The sequence below is a fragment of the Salmo trutta genome, chromosome 1, assembly GCF_901001165.1.
Source record: "Salmo trutta chromosome 1, fSalTru1.1, whole genome shotgun sequence".
NCBI lineage: Eukaryota > Metazoa > Chordata > Actinopteri > Salmoniformes > Salmonidae > Salmo > Salmo trutta.
The window spans coordinates 8,051,720-8,074,133 of NC_042957.1; the positions used below are offsets into that span (position 1 = coordinate 8,051,720).

The 22,414-nt window shown below is 40.3% G+C and overlaps 1 protein-coding gene across 3 annotated transcripts in view; it reads right to left on the reverse strand.

Annotated features, from left to right (window-relative positions):
• Positions 1–22,414, reverse strand: part of ryr3 (ryanodine receptor 3) — a 242,265-nt gene that overhangs the window by 157,174 nt on the left and 62,677 nt on the right. For all 3 annotated transcript variants that reach the window (XM_029704372.1, XM_029704286.1, XM_029704198.1), the window contains 3 exons: positions 12,729–12,885; positions 9,159–9,326; positions 186–307 (listed from right to left, as the gene is read on the reverse strand). In XM_029704372.1, coding sequence (XP_029560232.1) covers positions 186–307; positions 9,159–9,326; positions 12,729–12,885 — 447 coding nt within the window. The remainder of the gene's footprint in view (positions 1–185; positions 308–9,158; positions 9,327–12,728; positions 12,886–22,414) is intronic.

Consider the following 22,414-nt stretch of genomic DNA (forward strand, 5'->3'; position numbering starts at 1 on the left):
CAGGGGCATTTAGTATTATTCAGGAGCATTCAGTAGTATTCAACTAGCTCATACAAAATTTGTCCAACCGTGTTCTGTATTTTCTGGATTAGATGACGGTCCTTAAACTATCTAGGTTACCAATGCAGCACACACACACACACACACACACACACACACACACACACACACACACACAGCCCTACTTGATGAAGTGGCTGAAGAGGACAGTAGTGTTCCTGATGATGCGTACAGCCCGTGCCTCCTCGTGTTGACAACGCTGAAGGGTCAGACCGTCGTCCATATGACCCTCAGCATGCAGACAGGCCTGTCTCGCAAATACACGACACACACAATATAGACAGACATTATTAGAAGTACTTGACACAGACATTACCATAAAACAGGTATCTGTGCAACTCAATGTAACATGTCCCTTGTTACTCATTAATCACATGCAGAGCCATATAGTGTACTTAGAGTGTTTTGAATAGTTTTCTAATTGTAGACATTCCGTTACATAGCATTGTTGAAATATCCCTCATGTAACGTTAATGGGGTTCTAACATGGCTGCCATAGAATGTTGTAGTGTCATGTAAATGCATCATAATGCAGAAACCACATTGGCCCAACTCTCTAAATACATGGTTCTGATCACATCCAATCAAGTGAGGTGTTATATCAGCTGTCTGAGCTGTGAGTTGGCTTAGGTCTCCTCCTCTCCCCCAGGTAGCTCCCACCCAGGCAGGATGTGTCAGGACACATGACGCGGTCATTTAGATGTGATAATGAGAGGGGAATGGTGACAGTTAGTTATAGTTATCTTTTCTGAGAGAGGAGGGATCAACTCCTGTCTCTCGCTCTTCCTCCCCAGCGTCTTTTCCTTTCTCTCCCTCGCTACCATCTCCTCCCTCTCGCTCCCTCCCCACCAGCTCTTATCTCCCTCCATCTCTCTTTCTCCCTCCCCATCAGCTCTTATCTCCCTCCATCTCTCTCTCTCTCTCTCTCTCGCTCTCTCTCCCACCCCACCAGCGCTTCTCTCTCTCCATCCCTCTCCCCTTCCCCACCAGCACTTCTCTCTCTCCATCTCTCTCTCCTTCCCCAACGACTCTTCTCTCTCTCTATCTCTCTCTCTGTCCCTCCCCACCGCAGGGCTGCCAACGTTTGAGGAAAGCTTGGAGTGAGATTTTCTATGTGAATTTCATTGTCCCCTGGCACAGTCCCTAGATGGGGGACTGGGGGTCCCTCAGGAAGATTTTCCTTCAATATGTTTTTTACATGGCTTAGGCCTATGGCCAGGGTGGAAAATTAGGTGTACTCAGGATGCTTTGAACATTAAATGTACATTCAAAATTCAACAACTTTGTTACTTTGAGATTTTGGGGGGATGAAATGTTAATTATGCAAATATTTTTAGGGGACATATTTTTTAGGTGGTTTGACACTTTATTCAATAATACCCTCATATAATTCATTTTCAAAGACACCTGAAGGCATATCAGATTTCAAATATGTGATGATACGGGCAGAACTGGGAAGAAGTGGAATAGTAGAATAAGTATGGGGAATAACAGTAGTGTTGTTGCTGACTATAACATTAATTACAGTATATTTCAGCACATTCTCAAGAATGAGAATTGTTCCACTGATCAGACTAAATACATTAAATAGCTAATAAAATCTCCCGAAGGCAAGATGACATAAATCTGCCCCTACATAAAAAAAAAAAAAATATTTATTCATAGTTACAAATCAAACCCTACAAAACAAACCCCGTGAAAACATTCTGTAGGTCTGTCTGCGGCCTTTTCGTTGTCACAACCTAAATGCCAATGACCAAACGAGGGGACTAATGTAAGTGTGGATTAAATCCACTTTAGTACATGCTGTCAAAAGGCTGCATTCTGCAAAAGGGTCAGGCAATAACAGCAACCTAATTTAACATTTACATAAAACAGCGCTCTCGTGCTGCTCTTTTTACAGTTTTCGCAGAGAACGTTCCCTCCATTCAGCGCCACTCTAATCTAGAGGGGAGTTTCTTAAAAACATGCATCCAATTCCCTTGATCCTTTACATGACTAGACCAATCATATGTTTCAATGTGTTGCAATGTGTTGTGGCAAGACAGGACAATAATAAAGGTTCAGCTCGTGATGTTAAATTGAAGGTACAGATGCTCCTATTTCAAAACGATTTGGAGCACAGTTGATAAGTTAACATGCTGACTATACAATGGACTAATTAGAAAAATAAAAGCTTTTCAGTAAGTGAGATATAAGAGGTGTGCTCTGAGAAGAGGGTCAAATGCGTGTCTCAAGGCCAAAGCGGGAGAGTTAGCAGCTCTGCCACCAGCTCTTCTCTCTATCTTCCTTTCCCACCAGCTCTCCTCTATCTCTCTCTCCCTTCCCACCAGCTCTCCTCTCTACCTATCTATCTCTCCCTTCCCAGCAGCTCTTCTCTCTATCTATCTATCTATCTATCTATCTATCTATCTATCTATCTCTCTCTCTCTTCCCACTGGTTCTTCTCTCTCTCCATCTCCCTTTCTCCGCTGGGTATTATGCAGCTCATCCTGGGCCAGTGGCCAGAGACAACAAACACCACCTCTGCTCTGCTCACAGGCCAGGTCACAAGCCAGCTGGTACAGTGTAACTCACAGTGGGAAACTATCCCACAAGCCTTTAATCCACTGATTAGGTCATCTCTTTATAGGGACTCTTTTTTCACCTATGGTCTGTTCCAATATGCAACACCCACACCAGATGAGCCCACTACTTTTTATGTACAGTTGAAGTCGGAAGTTTACATACACTTAGGTTGGAGTCATTAAAACTATAGTCTATAGTCTTGCCAAACTATAGTCTTGCCAAGTTGGTTAGGACATCGACTTTGTGCATCACACAAGTAATTTTTCCAAGAATTGTTTACAGACAGATTATTTCACTTATAATTCACTGTATCACAATTCCAGTGGGTCAGAAGTTCACATACACTAAGTTGACTGTGCCTTTAAACAGCTTGGAAAATTCCAGAAAATGATGTCATGGCTTTAGAAGCTTCTGATAGGCTAATTGACATCATTTGAGTCAATTGGAGGTGTATTTCAAGGCCTACCTTCAAACTCAGTGCCTCTTTGCCTGACTTCATGGGAAAATCAAAATAAATTATCCAAGACCTCAGAAAGAAAATGGGAGACCTCCACAAGTCTGGTTCATCCTTGGGAGCAATTTCCAAACGCCTGAAGGTTCACCTGTACAAACAATAGTACCCAAGTATAAACACCATGGGACCACGCAGCCGTCATAAAATACCGCTAAGAAAGGAGACGCATTCTGTCTCCTAGAGATGAACGTACTTTGGTGCGAAAAGTGCAAATCAATCCCAGAACAACAGCAAAGGACCTTGTGAAGATGCTGGAGGATACAGGTACAAAAGTATCTATATCCACAGTAAAACGGGTCCTATAACGATATAACCTGAAAGGCCGCTCAGCAAGGAAGAAGCCACTGCTCCAAAACCGCCATAAAAAAGCCGGACTACGCAACTGCACATGGGAACAAAGATCATACTTTCTGGAGAAATGTCCTCTGGTCTGATGAAACAAAAATATAACTCACGACTCCATCGTTATGTCTGGAGGAAAAAGGGGGATGCTTGCAAGCCGAAGAACACCATCCCAACCGTGAAGCACGGGGGTGGCAGCCTCATGTTGTGGGGGTGCTTTGCTGCAGGAGGAACTGGTGCATGTCACAAAATAGATGGCATCATGTGGAAGGAAAATTATGTGGATATATTGAAGCAACATCTCAAGACATCAGTCAGGAAGTTAAAGCTTGGTTGCAAATGGGTCTTCCAAATGGACAATGACCCCAAGCATACTTCCAAAGTTGTGTCAAAATGGCTTAAGGACAACAAAGTCAAGGTATTGGAGTGGCCATCACAAAGCCCTGACCTCAATCCTATAGAACATTTGTGGGCAGAACTGAAAAAGTGTGTGTGAGCAAGGAGGCCTACAAATCTGACTCAGTTACACCAGCTCTGTCAGGAAAAATGGGCCAAAATTCACCCACCTTATTGTGGGAAGCTTGTGGAAGGCTACCCGAAACATTTGACTCAAGTGAAACAATTTAAAGGCAATGCTACCAAATACTAATTGAGTGCATGTAAACTTCTGACCCACTGGGAATGTGATGAAAGAAATAAAAGCTGAAATAAACCATTGTCTCTACCATTATTCTGACATTTCACATTCTTAAAATAAAGCGGTGATCCTAACTGACCTAAGACAGGGAATGTTTACTAGGATTAAAAGTCAGGAATTGTGAAAAACTGAGTTCAAATGTATTTGGCTAAGGTGTATGTAAACTTCCAACTTCAACTGTATTTAAACAGGCAAGTCAGTTAAGAACAAATTCTTATTTACAATGACGGCCTACCCTGGCCAAACCCGGATGACGCTGGGCCAATTGTGCGCCGCCCCATGGGACTCCCAATCATGGCTGGATGTGATACAGCCTGGATTCGAACCAGGGACTGTAGTATTTGTATTTGTATTTATTATGCCAAAGCAGCAGCTAATCTTCCTGGGGTCCAGCAAAACTAAGGCAGTTTATACAATTTTAAAACATAACAATACATTCACAGATTTCACAACACACTGTGTGCCCTCATGCCCCTACTCCACCACTACCACATATCTACAGTACTAAATCCATGTGTATGTATAGTGCGTATGTTATTGTATGTGTGTGTGTGTGTGTGTGTGTGTGTGTGTGTGTGTGTGTGTGTGTGTGTGTGTGTGTGTGTGCGCGCGTGTGTCTGTGCCAATATTTGTGTTGCTTCACAGTCCTTGCAGTTCTATAAGGTGTTTTTTTATCTGTCTTTTTATATCTAATTTTACTGCTTGCATCAGTTACTTGATGAGGAATAGAGTTCCATGTAGTCATGGCTTTATGTAGAACAGTGTGCCTCCCATAGTCTGTTCTGGACTTGGGGACTGTGAAGAGACCTCTGGTGGCATGTCTTGTGTGGTATGCATGGGTATCCAAGCTGTGTGCCAGTAGTTTAGACAGACAGCTCAGTGCATTCAACATGTCAATACCTCTCATAAATAAAAGTAATGATGAAGTCAATCTCTCCTCCACTTTCAGCCAGGACAGATTGACATGCATATTATCTTTATTAGCTCTCTTTGTACATCCAATGGCAAACCGTGCTGCCCTGTTCTGAGCCAATTGCAATTTTCCTAAGTCCTTTTTTGTGGAACCTGACCACACGACTGAACAGTAGTCAAGGTGCGACAAAACTAGGGCCTGTAGGACCTGCCTTGTTGATAGTGTTGTTAAGAAGGCAGAGCATCGCTTTACTATAGACAGACTTCTCCCCATCTTAGCTACTACTGCATCAATATGTTTTGACCATGACAGTTTACAATCTAGTGTTACTCCAAGGGTTTAGTGAGTGTTTTGTTCCAAATACAATATTTTTCGTTTTAGAAATATTTAGCACTAACTTATTCCTTGCCACCCACTCTGAAACTAACTGCAGCTGTTTGTTGAGTGTTGCAGTCATTTCAGTCGCTGTAGTAGCTGACGTGATAGTGTTGAGTCATCCACATACATAGAAACTCTGGCTTTACTCAAAGTCAGTGGCATGTCATTAGTAAAAATTGAAAAATCAAGGGGCCTAAACAGCTACCCTGGGGAATTCCTGATTCTAACTGGATTATATTTGAAAGGCTTCCATTAAAGAACACCCTCTGTATTCTGTTAGACAAGTAACTCTTTATCCACATTATATCAGGGGGAGTAAAGCCATAACACATAAGTTTTTCTAGCATCAGACTATGATCAATAATGTTAAAAGCTGCACTGAAGTATAACAAGACAGCCCCCACAATCATTTTATCATCAATTTCTCTCAGCCAATCATCAGTCATTTGTGTAAGTGCTGTGCTTGTTGAGTGTCCTTCACTATAAGCATACTGAAATTCTGTTGTCAATTTGTTTACTGTAAAATAGCATTGTATCTGGTCAAACACCATTTTTTCCAGAAGTTTACTAAGGGTTGGTAACAGGCTGATTGGTCGGCTATTTGAGCCAGTAAAGGGGGCTTTACTATTCTTGGGTAGCGGAATGACTTTAGCTTCCCTCCAGGCCTGAGGGCACACGCTCTCTAGTAGTCTTAAATTTAAGATGTGGCAAATAGGAGTGGCAATATCATCTGCTATTATTCTCAGTAATTTTCCATCTAGATTGTCAGACCCTGGTGGCTTGTCATTGTTGATAGACAACAATAATTTTTTCACCTCTTCCACACTGACTATGGAATTCAAAAGTACAGTTCTTGTCTTTCAGAATTTGGTCCGATATGCTTGGCTGTGTATTGTCAGCATTTGTTGCTGGCATGTCATCCCTAAGTTTGCTTATCTTGCCAATGAAAAAGTCATTAAAGTAGTTTGCAATATCAGTGGGCTTTGTGATGAATGAGCCATCTGATTCAATGAATGAAGGAGCTGAGTTGGCCTTTTTCCCCAAAATTTCATTTAAGGTGCCCCAAAGCTTTTTACTATCATTCTTTATATAATTTATCATTGTTTTATAGTTTAGTTTCTTTTCGTTTTATTTAGTTTAGTCACATAATTTCTTAATTTACAGTATGTTTGCCAATCAGTTGGGCTGCCAGACTTAATTTCCATACCCTTAGCCTCATCCCTCTCAACCATACACTTTTTCAATTCCTCATCAATCCAAGGGGATTTAACAGTTTTTACAGTCATTTTCTTAATTGGTGTGTGCTTATTAGTAACTGGAATAAGTAGTTTCATAAATGCGTCAAGTGCAGCATCTGGTTGCTCCTCATTACACACCACAGACCAGCAAATATTCTTTACATCATCAACATAAGAATCACTACAAAACCTCTTATACACTATATTAGGCCCAGCCTTTGGAACTTTGGTTTTCCTAGATATGGCTACTATATTGTGATCACTACATGTTATGGATTTGGATACTGCTTTCAAGCAAATATCTGCAGTTTTAGTAAAAATGTGATCAGTACATGTTGATGATTTCATTCCTAGGCTGTTTGTAACTACCCTGGTAGGTTGACTGACAATCTGATCCAGTTTGCAGCGACTGGTTACAGTTTGAAGTTTTTTCCTGAGTGGGCAGCTTGATGATAACCAGTCAATATTTAAATCACCCAGAAAATATACTTCTCTGTTGATGTCACAAACATTATCAAGAATTTCACACATATTATCCAGATACTGACTGTTAGCACTTGGTGGTCTATAGCAGCTACCCACCAGAATGGGCTTTAGGTGAGGCAGATGAACCTGTAGCCACATTACTTCAACAGTATTTAACATTAGATCGTCTCTAAGCTTTACAGGAATGTGGTTCTGAATATAGACCACAACACCGCCTCTGTTGGTATTTCTGTCTTTTCTGTAGATGTTATAACCATGTATTGCTACCACTGTATCATCAAAGCTATTATCTAAGTGAGTTTCAGAGATAGTCAGATTATGAATGTTATCTGTTACAAGCAAGTTATTGACTTCATGGACCTTGTTTCTTAGGCTGCGTATGTTAATATGGGCTATTTTTAGCACTTTCTGGGTTGCTTGATTGTTTGTAATGCTTTACTGGGAAGCTTATCAGAGGTAGAATTACTCATGTAATTTACATTGGAGCTGATAGCGCAGGGTGAGCTGCATGAAGTGGTCTTCCTACTATTGCACACCGCCTCAGTGCTAACAGTGTAACTTTGGTTTATAAGCTCATGATTACTGCTTACAATAGCTGTAGGATAAACAGGTATTCAGTGCAATTAGGAGGACATAAATTAAATGACTTACATTGTGTTTGCCAATGCCCCTAAGATCATGTACATTTGATGCAGCATTATGATGACTCATTGTCACAATGGTAGGGATTAACTGAGCTGGTCTTGGATCATTTACCAGTTATTGTTTCAACGCAGCCTTGAAATACGTGGACAGAGTCCAGGAGCCAAGATGATTTGGATGGACTCCGTCATTCATGTAGAGTATCTTCTGTTTCCAGAAGGTGTCAAAGTTATCAATAAAAGTGACTCCAGCAGAGCTACAGTAGTCTTTTAGTCAGATGTGTAATGCCAGCAGTCTGCTGAATATATCACACCTAGTGACACCGCTTGCACTGAGATGCAGTGCCTTAGACCGCTGTGCCACTCGGGAGCCCCACTTATAGACTGGTTAGGTGACAACATTACATAAACGATGCTTCAAAGGGGCAGAAGTCAGTGTGTTGTGATTCTGGATCGCCAGAGATCTAGCAACAATGACAAGAAATTGCCATGTGTGGGGAATCGCAAGTGACTCGCTAATATGGCCAAAAAAAAATGCTTGCTAGCTATCTAGCTAGCCAACAACTGTAACGATGTATTTGAGAGATAAAGTACAACTTTATTTATGTTTTCAATGAACATTGGAGACAAAATCTAGTTTACAAGTTATCAACAATCCAAGCCAACCCTGTCTGGTTTACCCTATAGTTATGTACAGGTCGGTTTTGTTGCTAAACAACCAACCCATCTATGGTAGTATAAAGTATGTATAAATGTGCTTAAACCATAAACACTGATTGAGTCATTTTATTATGACGACTCTGGTTTCACTGAACAGCGTCCTGCTACTGTTGAGAGAGGCATACTTACAGTAGTATACAGTGCAGTGATTTCATTAGCCACAGACCTACAGTACATCTCATTTTCAAGTTAACAAGTGTATGATTAAACTTCAAGAATCAATGTACCCATTGACCCACAATATAACCCATAAATACCTCATGAGCTTATGGCGTACCTCATCAGAACCTAAAATATAAGCTTATTTTACTCCGATGTTAAAGAAACACTGTGTAGCCTCAAAACATGGTTAAAACTATCATTTGTATATCATGCATGGTCAGTCCTTGCATCCATAGCTCTGTCTATGAATTTGAGAGTGGTTACATTTCTCCAGCCCCGTCCCTCAGCTTTTTACCGAAACAGAACGCTTAGTTATTGTTTCAACTGCTGATCTCCGCTTCAATTATTATTTGAAAGTACATTTATTCAAAGAACAAGGTTGTGACTTTTACACACTTCTACCACACCATCAGTACAGTGAACATGTATAATAACCCACCCTTCTCTTCAGGGGTCCTATGCGGGAGGCTTTAGCGTCAGGCGCCTGGTAGGACAGCCACAGGCCTGTAGCCACGTGCATCACGAAGCAGGCGGAGTCCCCATACTTGATCTCTGCTACTCCCATACCTTCTATGTCTCGATTCTTTGTACCTGACTCTATCTTTTCCTGTGGGAGGGAGCACGCACGCACACACACACACACACACACACACATAACAAATGAAGATTACACACTAATCAGAGAGGCATGTTAGAGAGCATATTCATTACTCGCCACAGGGAAACAGTAACAGCATTTTGAGGTCAGAACCACTAATGGCATGCACACACACACACACACACACACACACACACACACACACACACACACACACACACACACACACACACACACACACACACACACACACACAGAACCTATTCACACCTCATCAGATTTGAATGCTGGCTGCTGATTACAGCAGGTAAAGAGGAACCGATTACAGTTTTTTACAATGGCTAGGACCCATTTCTCAATACTTAGGTCACTTTTTCAAAACTCTGACAGAGGAAGAAGAGTGTCTGGGAGAGGGAGAGGAAGAGGAGTACTTATGCGTGGTGGAAGAAGACTGAGAGGAAGATCAAGAGCTGTAGTCTCAGATGAGATTAGGGCTACTATAATTGATCATGTAATAAATCATGGTCTATCAATGAAAGAGGCTGGTCTGAGAGTGCAGCCAAATCTGCTACTCTCAACAGTGGCATCTATTGTGAGAAATTTCCGGCAAAACAACAGGTAAGATGTGCGTTCTGCAAGGGCATCTGACTGAAACATTACAGAAGTAAATTGAGCAAAGCCTCCAAACTTACTTGTGTGTAATTGTTTTTGTATTTCTGCTTAACGGTTAACTCCTATAGGTGGGAGAGGTAGGATTTTCACTGCTGTGCAGGAAACTGCAATCGTTGATATGGTCATCAAAAACAATGGCATAAAACTGACAGAGATTCGGGACAGAGTGTTGGTAGGCAATATTACATTTGGAAATATTCACAATGTAAGCATAACAACTATTTCTAGAGTCCTGAAACAACATCAAGTCAGGATGAAGCAGTTGTACACTGTCCCCTTTGAGAGGAACTGAACGAGTCAAGTAACTCAGGAACCAATATGTCCAGGTCAGATGACTATAAAATACAGATCTGGTTTTGAACTAAACCAAACAGGGCAGAGGCACACAATGGCATGTTTTTAGGTATAATGTAAACTACCATAATAGCCTAACTCTTATGTTGCCTTGTGGATTTATTTTAGATAATCATGGAGATTGAAGCCAGGCAAACACCCCACATATTCATCTTTGTGGATGAGGCTGGTTTCAACTTGGCCAAAACAAGGCGGCGAGGAAGGAATGTGATTGGGAAGAGAGTCACAGTGGATGTCCCGGGCCAGAGGGGTGCCAACATCACAATGTGTGCAGCAGTATCCTCTGATGGATTGCTGTTACACAAACCGCTAATTGGACCATACAACACCGAGCGTCTCATTTCATTCCTGGATGACCTCTATGGAAGGGTTGTGCCAGGTGAGGAAAGGGTTGCAGTGAGGCCAAATCGGACAACGTTTGTAATTGTATGGGACAATGTGTCATTTCACCACTCCCGTACAGTCACAGAGTGGTTTGCAGCCCATCCCAGGATGATGTCACTTTTCCTCCTTCCTTACTCTCCATTCCTCAACCCCATAGAGGAATTATTTTCCTCATGGAGGTGGAAGGTTTATGACCATCATCCACATAATCAAATGTCCCTCCTGGACGCAATGAATGCTGGATGCCTGGACATATCTGCAGAAGATTGCCAGGGATGGATCAGACATGCCAAAAGATTCTTCCTAGGTGGATTGCCCAAGATGACATAAAATGTGATGTGGATGAGACCCTGTGGCCAAATGCAGAAGACAAGGTTGACTAGCATTGCTACTGTATCTATATCGGTAGATGGTGTATATCCAAATTCTTGTATTTTGGAATCACTCAATGCCAAAAAATGACATAAAACATATTGAAGCATATTGCATCATGTCTGATTCATTCCTATAACATATACTGCAGTGAATTCTAAACAGTAGAGAGGTGTCATTCCTGTAACATATACTGCAGTGAATTCTAAACAGTAGAGAGGTGTCGTTCCTGTAACATATACTGCAGTGTATTCTAAACAGTAGAGAGGTGTCATTCCTGTAACATATACTGCAGTGAATTCTAAACAGTAGAGAGGTGTCATTCCTGTAACATATAATGCAGTGAATTCTAAACAGTAGAGAGGTGTCGTTCCTGTAACATATACTGCAGTGAATTCTAAACAGTAGAGAGGTGTCATTCCTGTAACATATACTGCAGTGAATTCTAAACAGTAGAGAGGTGTCATTCCTGTAACATATACTGCAGTGAATTCTAAACAGTAGAGAGGTGTCATTATTGTTTTGTAAAGAAAACATTGTGTAGTGCTACCTGTTGTTAGTGTTTTGTAGGTCATTGTTTTATGAGTGACAATGTGTGCTTGTTGGGTGACAACCTTTGCTAGTATTATGGAAGAATGAGTTGATTTGAGACATGTATGAAGTGTTTTGGTAGTTTTAGTGCATTTTGAATGAGAAATTAACTGCTGTGCCAAGCTGAAAGCTGGTTAGGAGAACTGTGTGAAGAGTTTTGAAAAAGTGACCTAAGTATTGAGAAGTGGGTCCAGTCAGTTACAGACAGACAGACAGACAGACAGACAGACAGACAGACAGACAGACAGACAGACAGACAGACAGACAGACAGACAGACAGACAGACAGACAGACAGACAGACAGACAGACAGACAGACAGACAGACAGACAGACAGACAGACAGACAGACAGAGATAGTGTCCATCTGTTTGCTTCTTCATATCCTTCCTGGCCATGCCCTGTGGTTGTAGAATGCAATGAAGGTTCCGCCGTATAATTACAACGCATTCTAATTCTATTGGTTCCCCATACACCTTGGTTTGTGTTGATTGGTTGGGTTGTTAATGGACTGTGTGACTTGCCTTCAACCGTTCCTTGGCATTTCAGCGTTATGGACTAGAATGTAACTGATTGTTGTGTATAGGGTACAAGGATGACCTTTTAAAAGTAAAAGGATAACTCTTACGTGCTCTTAAAAAATATAGGTGTGTCTTTGTGTGCGCTGACCTTTTTCAGGCACGGTACAGTCTTTTCTCTAGAAAATACCATGGCTTTACCTACGGCTGGGATGAAGCGGATTTAACTCCTTTAGGAAAACAGCTCTAATGTTGGAATCAAACATCATTATGTTGTCATCCAGAGTCACATTTATGTATTTTCCCAGCTAAAGTACTCCATATTTTACAAACAGCAGGCTTCGTGTTTTTATTTTTTGCTATGGAAAAAAACTTGTGCAATACTGGTATCGTCACAGCCCTAGTTTTACCCACAACACACTGCAATCCACCTTTTTGTGAGAAAATGTAAAACAAAGTTTACTTTGAAAGACAAAGAATGATTAAAAGACTTAATAGTGTTGGTATTTGTCGGGAACAAACCTTGGTAGCCCTGAAGCAGAAAGAGGTGGACTTGGTATCAGACTTCTCTCTCTCCTGTAAGACCAGACCATGTTCTTCGGTCAGCGCCAGGTAGTGACCGGTGGACAGGTGACGCAGACGGAACGCCTGCCCATAGCGAATGTGGCTACCGCTCCAACTGACCAATCACAAAGAGGGGAAGAACCCAAACAGCCGTTAATCTAAATTCTGCAGTGGTCCCTATAACCCTTTTTCAATGACAGATAGGGGATCAACGGAGTCGAAATGTGTCTGCCATAGCAATGTCTATGTCAATCTAGAGACATTGATGCATGCTGTCTTTTACGACAAAGAGATATACAGCCGCTGCCTCAGGCACTTCAGCATCCTTCACAATGAAGCACATCCATTGTTTCAAAATATCTTAGTACAAACGGCTAGTCAGACTGTGTGGCATGACTGTTGGAGAACCTGTCACCTAAGACCAGAGATAAGAAGGCTGACGGAAGATGGGACCAAGATGTGTTTGGGCAGTGAAATAAACTTCCAGAGACCATTTATAACCTGATGGGGTTATAGTGGTTATAATACCTGATGGGGTTATAGTACCTGGTAGGGTTATAGTGGTTATACTACCTGATGGGGTTATAGTACCTGATGGGGTTATAATACCTGATGGGGTTATAGTACCTGATGGGGTTATAGTGGTTATAATACCTGATGGGGTTATAGTGGTTATAATACCTGATGGGGTTATAGTACCTGATGGGGTTATAGTGGTTATACTACCTGATGGGGTTATAGTGGTTATAATACCTGATGGGGTTATAGTACCTGGTAGGGTTATAGTGGTTATACTACCTGATGGGGTTATAGTACCTGATGGGGTTATAATACCTGATGGGGTTATAGTACCTGATGGGGTTATAGTGGTTATAATACCTGATGGGGTTATAGTGGTTATAATACCTGATGGGGTTATAGTACCTGATGGGGTTATAGTGGTTATACTACCTGATGGGGTTATAGTGGTTATAATACCTGATGGGGTTATAGTACCTGGTAGGGTTATAGTGGTTATACTACCTGATGGGGTTATAGTACCTGATGGGGTTATAATACCTGATGGGGTTATAGTACCTGATGGGGTTATAGTGGTTATAGTACCTGATGGGGTTATAGTGGTTATAATACCTGATGGGGTTATAGTACCTGATGGGGTTGTAGTGGTTATAATACCTGATGGGGTTATAGTACCTGATGGGGTTATAGTGGTTATAATACCTGATGGGGTTATAGTGGTTATATTACCTGATGGGGTTATAGTACCTGATGGGGTTATAGTGGTTATAGTACCTGATGGGGTTATAATACCTGATGGGGTTATAATACCTGGTGGGGTTATAGTAGTTATAGTACCTGATGGGGTTATAGTGGTTATATTACCTGATGGGGTTATAGTGGTAATACTACCTGATGGGGTTATAGTACCTGATGGGGTTATAGTGGTTATAGTACCTGATGGGGTTATAATACCTGATGGGGTTATAATACCTGGTGGGGTTATAGTAGTTATAGTACCTGATGGGGTTATAGTACCTGATGGGGTTATAGTGGTTATATTACCTGATGGGGTTATAGTGGTTATACTACCTGATGGGGTTATAGTGGTTATAGTACCTGATGGGGTTATAGTACCTGATGGGGTTATAGTGGTTATAGTACCTGATGGGGTTATAGTGGTTATACTACCTGATGGGGTTATAGTACCTGATGGGGTTATAGTGGTTATAGTACCTGGTGGGGTTATAGTGGTTATATTACCTGATGGGGTTATAGTGGTTATAGTACCTGATGGGGTTATAGTGGTTATACTACCTGATGGGGTTATAGTGGTTATAGTACCTGATGGGGTTATAGTGGTTATAGTACCTGATGGGGTTATAGTGGTTATAGTACCTGATGGGGTTATAGTGGTTATAGTACCTGATGGGGTTATAGTGGTTATATTACCTGATGGGGTTATAGTGGTTATATTACCTGATGGGGTTATAGTGGTTATAGTACCTGATGGGGTTATAGTGGTTATAGTACCTGGTGGGGTTATAGTACCTGATGGGGTTATAGGGGTTATAGTACCTGGTGGGGTTATAGTGGTTATATTACCTGATGGAGTTATAGTACCTGATGGGGTTATAGTACCTGATGGGGTTATAGTGGTTATAGTACCTGATGGAGTTATAGTGGTTATAGTACCTGGTGGGGTTATAGTAGTTATATTACCTGATGGAGTTATAGTGGTTATATTACCTGATGGGGTTATAGTGGTTATAGTACCTGATGGGCTTATAGTGGTTATATTACCTGATGGGGTTATAGTGGTTATAGTACCTGATGGGGTTACAGTGGTTATATTACCTGATGGGGTTATAGTGGTTATATTACCTGATGGGGTTATAGTGGTTATATTACCTGATGGGGTTATATTTCCTGATGGGGTTATAGTGGTTATATTACCTGACGGGGTTATATTACCTGATGGGGTTATAGTGGTTATATTACCTGATGGAGTTATAGTGCCTGATGGGGTTATAGTACCTGATGGGGTTATAGTGGTTATATTACCTGATGGGGTTATAGTGGTTATATTACCTGATGGGGTTATAGTGGTTATATTACCTGATCGGGTTATAGTGGTTATAATACCTGATGGGGTTATAGTACCTGATGGGGTTATAGTGGTTATAGTACCTGGTAGGGTTATAGTGGTTATAGTACCTGATGGGGTTATAGTGGTTATAATACCTGATGGGGTTATAGTGGTTATAGTACCTGATGGGGTTATAGTGGTTATAGTACCTGATGGGGTTATAGTACCTGATGGGGTTATAGTGGTTATAGTACTTGATGGGGTTATAGTGGCTATAGTACCTGATGGGGTTATAGTGGTTATAATACCTGATGGGGTTATAGTGGTTATAATACCTGATGGGGTTATAGTGGTTATAGTACCTGATGGGGTTATAGTACCTGATGGGGTTATAGTACCTGATGGGGTTATAGTGGTTATAGTACCTGATGGGGTTATAGTACCTGATGGGGTTATAGTACCTGATGGGGTTATAGTGGTTATAATACCTGATGGGGTTATAGTGGTTATAGTACCAGATGGGGTTATAGTACCTGATGGGGTTATAGTACCTGATGGGGTTATAGTGGTTATAATACCTGATGGGGTTATAGTGGTTATAGTACCTGATGGGGTTATAGTACCTGAGGGGGTTATAGTACCTGATGGGGTTATAGTGGTTATAGTACCTGATGGGGTTATATTACCTGATGGAGTTATAGTGCCTGATGGGGTTATAGTACCTGATGGGGTTATAATACCTGGTGGGGTTATAGTACCTGATGGGGTTATAATACCTGATGGGGTTATAGTACCTGATGGGGTTATATTACCTGGTGGGATTATAGTGGTTATAATACCTGATGGGGTTATATTACCTGATGGAGTTATAGTGCCTGGGGCAGAGTCTTTGTATATGTGGAGATAATTATACCCATACACATAATTAACTAAGCAATAAGGCTCAAGAGGCAGTGCTGTATAATTGGAATGGCAAGAAGGGGGAGCCATGTAGCCTAGTGGTTAGAGAGTTGGGCCTGTAACTAAAAGGTTGGTGGTTTGAATCCCTGAGCTGACAAGGTAAAAATCAGCCGTTCTGCACCTGAACAAGGCAGTTAACTCACTGTTCCCCGGTAGGCCATCATTGTAAATAAGAATTTGTTCTTAAATGACATAATGAATATAGTCAGAGGTACATTTACTTGTTTGGCCCGACGACATAGCAATTGACCTGTTACTGTTTTTGCGCTACAGCACTGCTACAGACATGAGCAGGTCATAAAAAAAAATGTTTTGCATAGTTGCTATGCAATAGGACTGGGTCTTCCATTCTAAACAAAATGGTTGCTATGCAGGCTGGATAAAGTCAGTTGATAGCTAGCTAGCTCAGCTAACTTAGTCATGTCAAATGTTGAACCTGCAATCAATAGCTACATTTTCGTTTGTTTGAGCATTTTTTTCTATCCGCATTTACTTGGATATGTCCATGATGATGACATTGATGCGCGATTTCGACTGGCTCAAAGAAGGTCGTCTCCTCTGATCTGAGCACCGTTCTCTCTATGTATGGTACTAGTGAGATCAAGTTTAATTTTAACCCCTGCTGTACCAAACTAAATGCTAGGTTTATATTAACCCCGCTGTACCAAATTAAATGCTAGGTTTATATTAACCCCGCTGTACCAAACTAAATGCTAGGTTTATATTAACCCCGCTGTACCAAACTAAATGCTAGGTTTATATTAACCCCGCTGTACCAAACTAAATGCTAGGTTATATTAACCCCGCTGTATCAAACTAAATGCTAGGTTTATATTAACCCCGCTGTATCAAACTAAATGCTAGGTTTATATTAACCCCGCTGTACCAAACTAAATGCTAGGTTTATATTAACCCCGCTGTACCAAACTAAATGCTAGGTTTATATTAACCCCGCTGTACCAAACTAAATGCTAGGTTTATATTAACCCCGCTGTATCAAACTAAATGCTAGGTTTATATTAACCCCGCTGTACCAAACTAAATGCTAGGTTTATATTAACCCCGCTGTACCAAACTAAATGCTAGGTTTATATTAACTCCCGCTGTACCAAACTAAATGCTAGGTTTATATTAACCCCGCTGTACCAAACTAAATGCTAGGTTTATATTAACTCCCGCTGTACCAAACTAAATGCTAGGTTTATATTAACCCTGCTGTATCAAACTAAATGCTAGGTTTATATTAACCCCCGCTGTACCAAACTAAATGCTAGGTTTATATTAACCCCTGCTCTAACAAACTAAATGCTAGGTTTATATTAACCCCGCTGTACCAAACTAAATGCTAGGTTTATATTAACTCCGCTGTACCAAACTAAATGCTAGGTTTATATTAACCCCGCTGTACCAAACTAAATGCTAGGTTTATATTAACCCCGCTGTACCAAACTAAATGCTAGGTTTATATTAACCCCGCTGTACCAAACTAAATGCTAGGTTTATATTAACCCCGCTGTACCAAACTAAATGCTAGGTTTATATTAACCCCGCTGTACCAAACTAAATGCTAGGTTTATATTAACCCCGCTGTACCAAACTAAATGCTAGGTTTATATTAACCCCCACTGTACCAAACTAAATGCTAGGTTTATATTAACCCCCGCTGTACCAAACTAAATGCTAGGTTTATATTAACCCTGCTGTACCAAACTAAATGCTAGGTTTATATTAACCCCCGCTGTACCAAACTAAATGCTAGGTTTATATTAACCCCGCTGTACCAAACTAAATGCTAGGTTTATATTAACCCCTGCTGTACCAAACTAAATGCTAGGTTTATATTAACCCCCGCTGTACCAAACTAAATGCTAGGTTTATATTAACCCCGCTGTAACAAACTAAATGCTAGGTTTATATTAACCCCGCTGTACCAAACTAAATGCTAGGTTTATATCAACCCCGCTGTACCAAACTAAATGCTAGGTTTATATTAATCCCGCTGTATCAAACTAAATGCTAGGTTTATATTAACCCCCGCTGTACCAAACTAAATGCTAGGTTTATATTAACCCCCGCTGTACCAAACTAAATGCTAGGTTTATATTAACCCCGCTGTAACAAACTAAATGCTAGGTTTATATTAACCCCGCTGTACCAAACTAAATGCTAGGTTTATATTAACCCCGCTGTACCAAACTAAATGCTAGGTTTATATTAATCCCGCTGTATCAAACTAAATGCTAGGCTTATATTAACCCCCGCTGTACCAAAACTAAATGCTAGGTTTATATTAACCCCGCTGTACCAAACTAAATGCTAGGTTTATATTAATCCCGCTGTATCAAACTAAATGCTAGGCTTATATTAACCCCCGCTGTACCAAACTAAATGCTAGGTTTATATTAACCCCCGCTGTACCAAACTAAATGCTAGGCTTATATTAACCCCGCTGTACCAAACTAAATGCTAGGTTTATATTAACCCCGCTGTACCAAACTAAATGCTAGGTTTATATTAACCCCCGCTGTACCAAACTAAATGCTAGGTTTATATTAACCCCGCTGTAACAAACTAAATGCTAGGTTTATATTAACCCCGCTGTACCAAACTAAATGCTAGGTTTATATTAACCCCGCTGTACCAAACTAAATGCTAGGTTTATATTAATCCCGCTGTATCAAACTAAATGCTAGGCTTATATTAACCCCCGCTGTACCAAACTAAATGCTAGGTTTATATTCACCCTGCTGTACCAAACTAAATGCTAGGTTTATATTAACCCCTGCTGTACCAAACTAAATGCTAGGTTTATATTAACCCCCGCTGTATCAAACTAAATGCTAGGTTTATATTAACCCCCGCTGTACCAAACTAAATGCTAGGTTTATATTAACCCCGCTGTACCAAACTAAATGCTAGGTTTATATTAACCCCGCTGTACCAAACTAAATGCTAGGTTTATATTAACCCCGCTGTACCAAATTAAATGCTAGGTTTATATTAACCCCGCTGTACCAAACTAAATGCTAGGTTTATATTAACCCCGCTGTACCAAACTAAATGCTAGGTTTATATTAACCCCGCTGTACCAAACTAAATGCTAGGTTTATATTAACCCCGCTGTATCAAACTAAATGCTAGGTTTATATTAACCCCGCTGTATCAAACTAAATGCTAGGTTTATATTAACCCCGCTGTACCAAACTAAATGCTAGGTTTATATTAACCCCGCTGTACCAAACTAAATGCTAGGTTTATATTAACCCTGCTGTACCAAACTAAATGCTAGGTTTATATTAACCCCGCTGTATCAAACTAAATGCTAGGTTTATATTAACTCCCGCTGTACCAAACTAAATGCTAGGTTTATATTAACCCCGCTGTACCAAACTAAATGCTAGGTTTATATTAACTCCCGCTGTACCAAACTAAATGCTAGGTTTATATTAACCCCGCTGTACCAAACTAAATGCTAGGTTTATATTAACTCCCGCTGTACCAAACTAAATGCTAGGTTTATATTAACCCTGCTGTATCAAACTAAATGCTAGGTTTATATTAACCCCCGCTGTACCAAACTAAATGCTAGGTTTATATTAACCCCCCTGTACCAAACTAAATGCTAGGTTTATATTAACCCCGCTGTACCAAACTAAATGCTAGGTTTATATTAACTCCGCTGTACCAAACTAAATGCTAGGTTTATATTAACCCCGCTGTACCAAACTAAATGCTAGGTTTATATTAACCCCGCTGTACCAAACTAAATGCTAGGTTTATATTAACCCCGCTGTACCAAACTAAATGCTAGGTTTATATTAACCCCGCTGTACCAAACTAAATGCTAGGTTTATATTAACCCCGCTGTACCAAACTAAATGCTAGGTTTATATTAACCCCGCTGTACCAAACTAAATGCTAGGTTTATATTAACCCCCACTGTACCAAACTAAATGCTAGGTTTATATTAACCCCCGCTGTACCAAACTAAATGCTAGGTTTATATTAACCCCGCTGTACCAAACTAAATGCTAGGTTTATATTAACCCCCGCTGTACCAAACTAAATGCTAGGTTTATATTAACCCCGCTGTACCAAACTAAATGCTAGGTTTATATTAACCCCTGCTGTACCAAACTAAATGCTAGGTTTATATTAACCCCCGCTGTACCAAACTAAATGCTAGGTTTATATTAACCCCGCTGTAACAAACTAAATGCTAGGTTTATATTAACCCCGCTGTACCAAACTAAATGCTAGGTTTATATCAACCCCGCTGTACCAAACTAAATGCTAGGTTTATATTAATCCCGCTGTATCAAACTAAATGCTAGGTTTATATTAACCCCCGCTGTACCAAACTAAATGCTAGGTTTATATTAACCCCCACTGTACCAAACTAAATGCTAGGTTTATATTAACCCCGCTGTAACAAACTAAATGCTAGGTTTATATTAACCCCGCTGTACCAAACTAAATGCTAGGTTTATATTAACCCCGCTGTACCAAACTAAATGCTAGGTTTATATTAATCCCGCTGTATCAAACTAAATGCTAGGCTTATATTAACCCCCGCTGTACCAAAACTAAATGCTAGGTTTATATTAACCCCGCTGTACCAAACTAAATGCTAGGTTTATATTAATCCCGCTGTATCAAACTAAATGCTAGGCTTATATTAACCCCCGCTGTACCAAACTAAATGCTAGGTTTATATTAACCCCCGCTGTACCAAACTAAATGCTAGGTTTATATTGACCCCGCTGTACCAAACTAAATGCTAGGTTTATATTAACCCCGCTGTACCAAACTAAATGCTAGGTTTATATTAACCCCCGCTGTACCAAACTAAATGCTAGGTTTATATTAACCCCGCTGTAACAAACTAAATGCTAGGTTTATATTAACCCCGCTGTACCAAACTAAATGCTAGGTTTATATTAACCCCGCTGTACCAAACTAAATGCTAGGTTTATATTAACCCCGCTGTACCAAACTAAATGCTAGGTTTATATTAACTCCGCTGTACCAAACTAAATGCTAGGTTTATATTAACCCCTGCTGTACCAAACTAAATGCTAGGTTTATATTAACCCCTGCTGTACCAAACTAAATGCTAGGTTTATATTAACCCCGCTGTATCAAACTAAATGCTAGGTTTATATTAACCCCGCTGTACCAAACTAAATGCTAGGTTTATATTAACTCCCGCTGTACCAAACTAAATGCTAGGTTTATATTAACCCCCCTGTACCAAACTAAATGCTTGGTTTATATTAACCCCCGCTGTACAAAACTAAATGCTAGGTTTATATTAACCCCGCTGTACCAAACTAAATGCTAGGTTTATATTAACCCCGCTGTACCAAACTAAATGCTAGGTTTATATTAACCCCCGCTGTACAAAACTAAATGCTAGGTTTATATTAACCCCGCTGTACCAAACTAAATGCTAGGTTTATATTAACCCCGCTGTACCAAACTAAATGCTAGGTTTATATTAACCCTGCTGTGCCAAACTAAATGCTAGGTTTATATTAACCCCTGCTGTACCAAACTAAATGCTAGGTTTATATTAACTCCCGCTGTACCAAACTAAATGCTAGGTTTATATTAACCCCCCTGTACCAAACTAAATGCTTGGTTTATATTAACCCCCGCTGTACAAAACTAAATGCTAGGTTTATATTAACCCCGCTGTACCAAACTAAATGCTAGGTTTATATTAACCCCGCTGTACCAAACTAAATGCTAGGTTTATATTAACCCCCGCTGTACAAAACTAAATGCTAGGTTTATATTAACCCCGCTGTACCAAACTAAATGCTAGGTTTATATTAACCCCTGCTGTACCAAACTAAATGCTAGGTTTATATTAACCCCGCTGTATCAAACTAAATGCTAGGTTTATATTAACCCCGCTGTACCAAACTAAATGCTAGGTTTATATTAACTCCCGCTGTACCAAACTAAATGCTAGGTTTATATTAACCCCCCTGTACCAAACTAAATGCTTGGTTTATATTAACCCCCGCTGTACAAAACTAAATGCTAGGTTTATATTAACCCCGCTGTACCAAACTAAATGCTAGGTTTA